Source organism: Calonectris borealis, chromosome 1 (genome assembly GCF_964195595.1).
Source record: "Calonectris borealis chromosome 1, bCalBor7.hap1.2, whole genome shotgun sequence".
NCBI classification, from domain to species: Eukaryota; Metazoa; Chordata; class Aves; order Procellariiformes; family Procellariidae; genus Calonectris; species Calonectris borealis.
The window spans coordinates 57,786,468-57,797,704 of NC_134312.1; the positions used below are offsets into that span (position 1 = coordinate 57,786,468).

The following is an 11,237-nucleotide window of genomic DNA, read 5'->3' on the forward strand; positions in this document are numbered from 1 at the left end:
AGCCAAAAAGGGCCAGGAAAAAGCAAAGCTGTGATCTTCGGAGCTTCATCTTCGGAATTTCTTGCGTTGTCTGTGGAAATGTCTTCAAACAGGCATGGGAAGACTTAACTTCTTTCCTTTTAGGACTGTGCAAAGAGAAAGAGAAGGTAATGAAGGAACTTTGGGGAATTAAAACTGTTTCATTGTTTCCACAAATATTTTTTCTGAACTTGCTATTTAGAGCGCGAGATAGTGGGTTGCTGGGTTTGCAAATGGCAATGAAATTACGGCTGTCGAATGGACCTCGGGCATCCTCCATGTGCTGCTAGGCTAGCAGGAATAGAGCCGCGCTGTCTGCAGGTACCACAACTGTTTGCCCTCTGTTGTGACTGTATGCTAGCAGCACCGGAGAATCCTGTTCATTGTGGAAAGAGGATCTAGGAGAATTTGGTGAGAAGGGTAAAATTAAGGAATCCAGAGAAAAGGGAAGGATTTATGTGATCCTTGATGGGAGACAACCACTACAAAATTGCTTTTAAGGGGGAGAAACTCCAAAACTAACTTGCTCTCCTTTTTGCTAAAGGAGAAGGTTTTTGTTTCCTCTTCAGTAGTTACTCTTGTTCCTGTATGGATCCTCTTAGAGACTTAATTTCCCCACTTTCTTTTTCTTGATTGTGTAGTATGGAGTCTGCTGTTCTATGCCCAGTGCTTTTTTTTTTTTTTCTTTCCCCCCCTCTTTTAATAGAGAACATGACCTGAATAAATGGTCTGTGGCCAGACCCCACCCTGAGCCTGCCCCATCTCATCTGATCTGGAAGCTGGGATGGGAGGCCTCTTGGAAACACCAGGGGCCCGTAGGCTTAGATGAGGTGGGTGGAGAAGTGGCTGCCCTGGTGGTCAGCAGCATGGGGTCCAGCTGGTGGCCTGGTACTGGGGCCAGTACTGCTCAAGGTCTTTGTTCGGTGCTAGAGGGAAGGGCAGAGTGCGCCCTCGGTGGTTTGCTGATGGTGCACAACGGAGGGGAGTGGCTGATACACCGGACCGTGCCAGGCTGGAGAAATGGGCTGGTGGGGGCTTCGTGAGGGTCAGCAAAGGGAAATGCCACATCCTGCCCCTGGGGTGGAACAACCCTGTGCACCAGTACGTGCTGGGGGCTGCCCAGCAGGAAAGCGGCTTGGCAGGAAAGGCCCTGGGTGTGCTGGTGGATGTGAAGTTGAACACGAGCCACCAGTGAGCTCTCGTGGCAAAGAATGGAAACAGCCTCCCGATCTGCACCACTGGCAGGTCGAGGGAGGTGGTCCTTCCTCTGGACTCAGCCCTGGTGCCATGGGTCCAGCTGGAGCGATGGGTCCAGCTTTGGGCTCCCAGTATGAGACAGGGACATAGTGGAGCAAGTCCAGAAAAAACACGAGGACTAGGGACTAGAGCATCCGATGTAAGAGTGCAGGCTGAGAGCCGAGACTGCTCAGCCTGGAGAAGGCGGAGGGGGGTCTTACCCATGTGTATGAATGCCTGATGGGGGGAGTAAAGGAGACAGAGGTGGACTCTGCTCAGTGGTGCCCAGTGACAGGGCAAGGGGCAATGGGAAACTCCACTTAAACGTAGGAGAAAAGTTTTTTACTGCGAGGGTGGTCAGACACTGGCAAAGGTTGCTCAGAGAGGCTGTGGTGCCTCTGTCCTGGAGATACTCAAAACCTGACTGGACGGGACCTTGAACAACTCTAGGTGACCCTGCTGGGAGCAGTGGGGTGGATTAGATGATCATCCCCCAGTTGCTCCCAACCACAGCTGTTCTGTGAAATACAAGCTTTTGGGAGCTGAAAGCTTCCTCGGAGTATCTTTCAGGTCCTTGTGTTAAACAGAAGGGAGCTTATCTAGTTTTGAAAACAAGATAAAGAGAAGTCGCTTCCTATAAAAATCCCTTTACAATGCTTTGGTATAGGCTCTGAAGTCTTATTAAATACATTTCTTTATATAACACATCCTTGCTTTTTTTGCAGCATCGTTGCCCTTTTGTCTGAGCTCTTCTGTGTTAGAAATGTTTTGAAAAAAATTATTTTTTTTTTCCAAGAGTGTAAGAGAGATGCAACCTGCTATAATATTGCTGGTTTTCATAAATGACTGCAAAGCATTTGCATATTTTCAGTTACCTTTTCTCTCCCATGATCCAGAACATTTGTGTAAGAGAAAAAAAACCAAAACAATTCTATACCTGCTGTGATGTCCCAGGGGCAAATGTTTTTTCTTCTGCCTCCTGTATCATCTAAATTTTGCAGTTTTATCACTAGCGATGCGAGACTGAAAGCCAGCAGTTGTTTTTTCCCCCTTTTGTTCCACCATCCGCAACTACAAAGGGTATGGATTTCTCACAAAATACAGAAGAACGCGGGACACATGAATTGAGCTAAAATGGGAATTAGTTTTTAAAAAAAAGGAATTGACGTGGAGCACCTTGATGGCAGTTTTACAAAGTACTTTTCTGGCTAAAAAAATGTTTTAATGACAGAAGGAAGTCTTAGTCTGCCAAGGCCAGCCACCTGCTCAGTGCTCCTGTCACCTCTCTATCAGCAGGTATATTGCATGAAGCTACCAAAGATCCATCCCTCGAAACATCAAATGCAGGCCTTCACTACTCCTTTTGGCAGACTAGTTCAGGAATGTGAAGAAGGAAGAAAATATTTGTTCGCTTAGCTAGATTTCATCAAATTCCATCCTCTTCCACAGAAAAGTGTTTTGAAATGTACTTCAGCCTCAGCAAACCAGAGCATGTTCTACCAAATTTTATGCTCTTGATGCACTTGTTAGCTCTGGTACGTAGCTGTTTACCAAAGCACGGCACTGAAGTGGAAGGGGCATCTGATTTTGGGAAACAGAAGGGGGTGTCTTGTCCATGCAGGTGCTCGTCTTCCTACAGAATCAGTTCTTGGGAACGTTACATCTTTTCCATCAAAAGAAACAGTAGGCTTAATAATATCTCCATGTGTCCGCAGTTGCTTTCTCAGGTACATTGTCTGCCTACAGCTATTTCGGCCCCCCCCAAAGTTTTTTTGCTTGCTTCCTAATCTGTCAAAATGTACATAGAATTGAATATATCTCAATTGGTAACTTCCCAAGGTGGGATTAAACCAGGCTTAGCTCTTATTTAACTTCTACTTTGTTTCGCATGCATGTCTAGAGACTTGTGAGCAGAGGTGCCCACTTGCATTCAACAGATACGTTTTTTAAACTGGATTTTAGGTGGACAATCTGCATCACAAATACAGCAAAGAATAAAGTCATGTAAGGATTAACGCACGGCAAGCTGCAGCTCCACCGTACGTTGCAAGGGTGCCAAATGAACGTTTCGGATTTATACCAACCCCTTTACCTACCTTTGGTAACGTAAAGATAGAAGAAGTCACAGTAGAAGATGGTTTGTACCACCCCGGAAACTACAGCGATCTGGTCATAGAAATTCTCAGTGTAGTAGCGCCAGACCCAGTTGCCAATGTAGAGAGCGCGGTAGAGGCCCAGGAAGAAAAGGTAGTGTGTCGTGATGGTCTCTGCTTCCCCCGTCTTGCTGATCATGAAGAGCTGAGGAAGGATAGCCACGGACTCCAGGTAGATGGAGAAGGTCCAGAGTATCTGCGAGATGCAAAACGAAGGCAGTGGAGAGTCTTGGTGCTGGTTAATACGCATTAAGAGGCAAAGCTTTCACTGGCAGAGCACTGAGGTGCGAGCGGGATGAGCAGTGCTGCTGGAGTTGGGGAAAATGAGCCTGCTGTGCTGGGACTGAGAGGAGGCAGCGCTGAGCTGCTCCATAGATGCTATGGTCTTCGAGGCCTGCCAACCTTGCCTTTCCTGCTTGCTTTTGCTGTTAAAAACCTCAGCTATTCAATACGCTGCTTGCTCTGCTGCATGGTGTCAGGCTGCAGCTTCCCCTCCCCTTTCCTGCCTCAGGTTTTCCTTACCTCCAAGGCGGTGAAGCTGTGGTTCTCCAGAAACGACAGGCCTGTGACAGGGACCAGCAGGAACTCAAGGCGGAAGGAGTCATTCTCGCTGTCGAATGTTTTCCGGAATTTCACGTAGATCATGTACACGGTGATGTAGGCACATATCAAAAAAATGACCTGGGGGAGGGAAGGGAGACGGCAAGACCTTACCTGTGATTACACCTTCTGTGCATGAAGAGAGGACGGCTTTGCCAAAGTCAAGATCTTTTAACCTGGTTCTGGTGGGGCTGTGCCAGGGCGAGATAGTGGTGAATGCTTTTTCTGTGCTGGCTTGTGGATTGACTTCTGCTAGAGATACTCCAGCGGTCAACTAAAGATCACCCCACCATGAGGATCACAATTGCTTGAGCCCTCTAGGGCTCTGTGTGAAGAGGTTGGCTTGGTGGCAGGCATCTGTTAATGCTCCTGCTGTTCAAGGACACCCAGGCTTAATTCATAATGTCTCGTTTTGGTGGTACTAAAGGTAGTAGGCTCAGCTCGCTCACTGACTGTGGTAAGGGGGTTTTTTGGTCAATGGAGAGCCAATGTCACCAAAGGAAGCATCTTTATCCACCCTTCCTATGTATAATCCCCTGTAGCATTGGTGGCAAGTGAAGAAGATGGAATTGCTCCCTCTTCCCTCTGGCTGAAAAACTTAGTGAACGTGTACCCTCGCCTCCCTGAGAAACCATGGCGAGCTGAGGGGAACCTCTGCTCCCGCACTGCCCTCTCCTTACCTTCATCACGGTGTTATAGACAGAGATGAAGGTGGTGAACAGGTCCAGATAGCGGGTTGTGAAGACGAGGGCGAAAAGAATCTGACTCTTCCCAGAGATACCTGCATGGCAGGGAAAAGAAAGGAAGGTAAGGCAGATGTGAGGAAGGACCCTTAGGATGGTGGTTTCTCCTTATGCTTTCTTTGGGAGTGGTTGTATATATATATGTTTTGCTTTGTGAGCCTGGTCTGGCGTGTAGGTGCTGTGGTAGCTCTAGACCTACCCCAGGACTGGCCGGAGTCTCCCAAGCAACGGGGCAGGCTCCTGGTGACGCCCCTGAGCCCTGCCTTGGGTTGTAGGGACCAGCGCTCGGTGGGCATATTCACTGCTTTGGCCAATTCAGTCCTTACCGTCATCAAAATGCCTTTCGCTTCCCTCCCTCACCCCCTTTGCCTGCCCACCTCGCCGGGGGGGGTTGTGTGGTGTGACATCTGCCGCACCAAGGAAGAGCTGGGGGGTCAAGGACCAGCCCAGGGACGCTGATGGACCTTAGTCACCGTTGGCGGGGAGAGGCAGACACACCCAGCCCTTTCTCTACCTGTGATAATGGCCACGGTGCTGCAGCCCAGCCCCAAAGTCTCTCGGGGAGGAAACTATGAACTCTGAGCAAAATCATCCTGCGGGAAGCTGCTGTCCTGATTTCCTCGCCCGGGGACGGGACAGCCTCTGGTACCTGCCCACCTGCTGGCAGGACCTCCTCGAGCTTTCTCTCGAGGTTGTTGGTTTTGGTGCTGCCACAACTTTTCACGCTCAATTTCCACCTCCCTCCGACCTTGCCGCCCTCCCCTTCGCTTCACCACCCCAACACCAACACCTGCCCGAGGCTGTGCGCCTTGCCACATCACACCCTTCCAACGCAGCCTGCTCCTCCTGGCAGGGAGACCTCCCGGAGGAGGGTGACTTCCCTCAAAGACCCCACCGGGGAGGGCTGCCAGCTTGCATGGGCTATTGCTAGCCTTTTCAGCACCCGTTTTGCTCACACCCCTCACTGAGCCGCCCTCCGAGAAGGGCCCCCCTCCTTTCCCGGGGCGTGGGAGCACTCACCGGCACAGGACTTTGACTTCTGGATCTTTAGCAGGAGGATGATAATGGCCAGCAAATGGGAGACGTCCCCCAGGATGCGGAACACGTTCATGGCGCTGGTGGGGCTCCTCCGGGGCGAAGGGAGCGGGGCACTTTCTGCGGGCGGGGAGGGAGAGGGCAGGGAGTTTTCCCCCCCCAAGCCTTGACCGAGCGAACGCTCTCCTCCGGCTCGACTTTCCTTTTTTCCCCAGTACCGAGCCCTCTCTTCTGTCAGAGAAAAGTTCAAGCTCCGCTCTCCCCTGGTCGCAAGCGCCTTTCCCCGGCCAGGCGCTCAAGCTGGACGTCTCCCTCGCTTACTTTTCCCCCAAGGTGGATTTTCTCTCTCTCCGCCCAGGGCCTTGCTCTTCCCGCTCCAGGCTGAAGGTTGGGGTTTGTCCCCTGGAGAGCCCCAGGCTGAGCCTGCTGAGCAGCCCCAAAACCAGCGCTGGGTGACGGTGACGTGGCTCCTGGCTGGCCGGGGAGGAGAGGGAGGAGGAGGCGGAGGCGGGAATAACTGCGCTATTTTTCCCTTTTTCTTTTTTTTCCCTTCCTCTTTTTAATTCCCCAACTTGTCTCAAGTTACACACGGAAGTGTCGTTAAAGGGGAAAAGGCAGAGGGAAAGGGATTCCCATCCTCTGGCCTTGGGGACACGTGCTCTGGTGAAGGCCAGGCTTTCCAGGGATATTCCCTGTGGGTGCATTAATCCCTGTCCTGCTCCCAGCCGGCAGCCTCCTGCCCTCTGCCCTTCCTGGCCCCGTCCTGCCTCCAGCACCTTCTCCCTGGTGCTCCACCTTGTCTCCTGGAGCAAATGAAGCAGCGGGGAGAGATCTGAATTATCGGGACGCTGCGGCTGTATATCACATCCCACCCGGACCCCCTCCCTCCCGTCGCAGGTCATGCACAACCCTTCCCCGGCGGCCCCCCACCAGCCACCCCCATCTTTGGGTGTCCTGTCTGGAGCGATGCAGGTCCCAGAGCCCAGCCCCGGAGGAAAAAAAAAAGATCTTCCCAAGGGCTGGTTTGAAAAAAACTTTGCTGAAAATATTAATCCTGGATTCTTGCAAGTGGATTACAAACAGCGTAATACATGTGTTGCCTGAAAGAAGCACATAGGTACTGCCATTTTTATAGATTTAACAGAAATGAGCTTAGTAGTGATGGCAATAAAGTTTTAATATATTCAGAAACAGCCCTGGGTGACCAGCCTGGTGGGGATAAATCTTGTCCTTGCAGCTGCGGTTACGCAGGGAGGTCTCATGGCAGCGCGAGGGGACCTCCGCATCGAGACGAGGCCATTAGATATTCATTATCTAATCACTAATATAAAGCTGCTTTAATATGACCAAATGGTTGTTTTAATTTGTCACCTCGTTTCCAAGCAAATCGCATCTGGCCGTGGGTCTAATTTGGTTACTCGAGGCTTGCGTGACCCCGCCTGCTCTTGCCCTGGGGCCGGCTCTGGCTGCCGCCCTCCCTCTCCCCAGCCATCACCCGCAGACATCTCCTCCGCACCTCCCTCCGTCGGCACGCCCTTATGGGCTCGCTTGGAGTAAAATCCTTAATGATTAAAGCGTAAAAATATTATTCCTGGTGCTTACGAGAGGACTAACAAGTCTATTAGCATCACCGGATTCCTTTCTGAATACATTTGCATGCATTTCCTCTCTGCCCATTAGGCTGGCTGCCGTGTTTTCCCTCTCTGCTAATCCAGCACCTGCTGCACCGGGCTTTTCCAGCAGCATTCCCAGGCCGGGCTGGAAAACATCCGCTCGACCCCGCGAAACTGGGAAACTGGGAAAGGCCCTGCCTGCCCCTGCCCGGGCATCGAGGCAGAGGTCGGTGCGGTGGGAGAGGAGCAGGTTAGACCAAAGGAGAGCGTCGGCAAAGGAGCGACGGGGTAGGGGCTGGCTGAAATTGGGTTTCCAGCCGTCGGAGCGGAGCCGCCTGGGCTTTCAGCAGGGCTCTGCAAGGCCACGCAGGTGCTGGTGAAAGCCAAGCCCCAGCCTTGGTGGCCCAGCAGGTCCCTGGTATCCCAGGTCCTTTCGCCGGTGGGCAGAGAGAGGTTTGAGCCGTGGAGCAGGGATGGGAGGTTTTGGGGAACAGATTTAGCGTCTTCTGTGCCAACAGATCCCCTTCCAAGCCCCTGGGGCTCAATGTCTGAGAGCCCTTGTCATCCTCTGATCCCTCCGCTCCTCTTCACAGCTTTTTGTTCCCCCCCAGGGGAGGAAGCCTCCTGCAGAGGGGTAAGACTGTTGAGGGTGGCAAAGGTTTATTCTCTTCATCTTGCGCCTTCCCAAGAAGAGCTGATCGGCCCCAAGCCATGGCCTTATCTCCTGCTGTGGCACCAGGAACCGCCATGTGAGGTGACCTTCAGAGGGACTTCACGGGAGCAGCCCAGTTGAGCTCACCCAGCTGGGACTGGTGGTGGGGCTGGGGTCTCACCATGGGACGTCCCCGTGCGGCATGCGGGAGGGCTGTGGGAAGGCTGCCGGGAGGGCGAGGGGCACCCGGATGCTTAGAGAAGGAAAAACTGGCACATGAAGTGGGAGCAAGTAATAATAAACCCTCCCTCCCTGCCACAACATGAAGCGCCTTGCACCGGGTGTCTCCCTGCCTCCCGAAATAATGCCGGGCGCTACCACCGCCCCGCACGGTGATGCTCTCTCCATGCCTCCCGTTTCCATGGCGACCGCAAGGAATGTCGCCAGGGTGACAGGGAGGCAAGCGGGCTGGGATTTGGCATTAAAAACAGGAATTTGGGGTTGTTGGGTTTCTTTTTCTTTTTTTTTTTTTTTCCCTTTAGTTCTATTTTTGGGTTTCCCTCTCTGCCTTCACTGGTCTGGGAGGCTCCTTCTCCTGCAGAGCCCCTGGGCCAGGCGGCAGCAGCTCCGTCGAGGACCCTTCCCCACCTCCGCCTGCCCTGCGAGGTGATGGCAATGGTGCGAGAAGATGGGAGAAGGGGGTTTCCTTCTCACTAAAGCATTAGTCTCCTGGCACCAGGAAGGCTTCTGTGCTTTTGCCCCTGGAGGTGCTTGGCCAGGAGTCCCCCTCCATTTCTGCTGCAGGCTGTGGCTCAGGCCGCATCCAGACCCCCCGGGAGAGCGGGCAGCCCCCAGGATTCATCCCAGAGCGGGCCCAGAGAAGGAAGTGATTTGGCATTCCCGGAGGGGCTGGGGAACAGGGTAGGGTTAAGCACCATGGGCCACCTCCATCTCTCACCACCTCTGCCCCTGTGACTGGGACAGCTCGGCCGGGGCAGTCCTGGAGCACTGGGGACAGAGATGGGACGGTCGGAGGAGGATGGCAGAGGGAGCCTGGCAGGTGCTAAGGAGTCCAAAACTGTGTTGTCTAGTTTAAACACTCAAAGTCAGACCTGCCCAGGGCAGAGAGGGCTCGAGGGCTCGTGCTGGCTGAGCTGGTGTTGCAGGAAAGCAGGACCATATATGCCCAAGCAGGGGCTACTGGCATGGGGGTTGTGCTTGTCTTCATCCCCAGACAAGAGTGGGGTCAGGCAGCGCTTGCTCACCTTCCCAGGAGCTCCTGCTTCCCCATCCATCCACCCCTCCATCCCTCTCCATCCATGCCTCCATCCAGCCCTCCATCCCTCTATCTGTTCATCCTTTCATCCACCCCTCGACCCCTCCATCCATCCCTCCAAACATTCCTCCATCCATTCCTCCATCCCTCCATCCCTCTTTCCCTCCTTTCCTCCATCCCTCCATCTCTCCATCCCTCTGCCTCCCCCATCCCCACAGCAGCATCGGGAAAGGTTGGTGGAGTGGGGCTATTTTTGGGAGCGTCTCCCTGGCAACGGCTGCCACCACCGTCTGTGGTGGCTTTTCCATAGGTGCTAAAATATTCCATGCTTCTTATTAAAGACGGTGCCGGTGGAGACAGGCGGGGGTGGCGAGTGTGAGCCACCCTGCTGCCGGGGCCGGCGGGCCTGGGGCGACCAGGGCACGGCACCCCCGGAGCACAAGGACAGCGAGGGACTGGTGGCGTCCTCGATGCAACATCCCCATGTCCCTCCTGATGGCCTCGGCTGTGCCGGCTGACTCTTGGCCGTGCCAGGGTGCTGCGCCGTGCACAAAGTGCAGCTATTCATCCTCCTGCTGCCCAGGCGGAGGGAAACGAGGAGACGTCTCGGGGGGAGCCAGCGATGAGGAGCAAAAGGCAGAGAGGGTGAAACCCAACCTGAAGCCGAGGGGGCTGCAGGGGTGAGCGGGTGCCTGGCGGCGGCGTCTGCCCGGGAAAGGAGCAAGATGTCTCAGCAGCATCTTCATCCCTTTACTGCACAGAGGGGAAAGGCCTGTTGTGGTGCCAGAGGGCCGGTACGCTTTCCGACGGGGCACCCATGCAGCTCCCAGACAGTAGCTCTTGGGATGCAGCCCCATGGGCCCTGGGGACGGGTCTTTTGGGAAAGCAAGTCCCCCCCTGAACCTGAAAAGAGGTCCTTGTAGGGACAGCTGCGGGGAGGGACAGAGGGGATGGAGGGAGCAGGCTGGCCCCGCTCCATCTGGGCGCCGCGGCTCCCCGGGACCCCCAGTTCGAGCGGTGGGGAGCAGCCGCGGTTGGGCTGGGGCGAGCTGGTCGGTGCGGGAGGCTGCCGTGCTCCCCGTTTGCAGCTGCTCATCTGCTCCGAGAGCTGCTGAAAATTACCCTCTGCTCCCCCCGGGGTGGCTTTACCAGGTGAGAGCGGGCTGCGCTCGCTGCGGCGGTGCTCATTGATGCTGGCAGGGGACAGCGGTCCCTGCAGCGTGTTGTGCGAGGGGGCATCCACGTGCCAGGGGATCTTGGGATAATTTTGGAAGGGGGAGTCACGATTGCTGTGGGATTGGGACACAGAGGGCACTCAAAAAAGTAGTTTTTTGATCTTTTTTGACTTTCCAGCAGAGGCCTTAACATTGGAGATGGCAGATGAGGCACCGAGATGGAAACCATGCCCATGGACCCCAGCGGCCTGGTGCAGGGCTGTCCCGGGAGCCTGTGCCTACAGCCGCTGCCGGCGGGGTCAGGGCTCTCTTCAGCCTCCGGCTTCCCTCCTGCACGAAAGGGGCGGCTTCACTGCCGCAGGGTCCCCCGGCCCCTCGCCTTGCCACCAAGAAGTGACCTCTTCAAAGCCCCTGAGATGCTGCCGGCCATGGAGACCCAGGGGAGGTTTCTGGGTCAGGTTTCCTGGCGGGGTGGCCGTGCACCATCCTGGAACCCTGAGGGCTGGTCCCGTCTTGCCCGTGCTCCCGTCCCCGGCATCGCTGGTCCTGGCAGGACGGCCCCAGCACTGCAGGGTGGGGCGGCTGGGCTGTGGATGCAGGGAAGCAATACCCCGCGTCAAATGCTCTGCACAAGCTGGGGCAGTCTGGTCCTTCCTCAGGACGAGGTGTCAGCCCAGCACCCCAAATCCAGGTGGGAAACCTCCCCCAACAGTGGATATTTCAGTCCCTTGTGCCA

General features: G+C 54.6%; 1 protein-coding gene across 1 annotated transcript; it reads right to left on the reverse strand.

Annotated features, from left to right (window-relative positions):
* Positions 1 to 29: 29 nt before the first annotated feature.
* KDELR3 (KDEL endoplasmic reticulum protein retention receptor 3) lies at positions 30 to 5,861 on the reverse strand. The gene is made up of 5 exons (XM_075155316.1): positions 5,771 to 5,861; positions 4,688 to 4,788; positions 3,930 to 4,088; positions 3,351 to 3,603; positions 30 to 125 (listed from the first exon to the last, which is right to left on the reverse strand). Exons 1-5 carry the CDS (start codon positions 5,859 to 5,861, stop codon positions 85 to 87), a joined length of 645 nt encoding a protein of 214 aa, XP_075011417.1. The 3' UTR covers positions 30 to 84.
* Between the last annotated feature and the right edge of the window lie 5,376 nt (positions 5,862 to 11,237).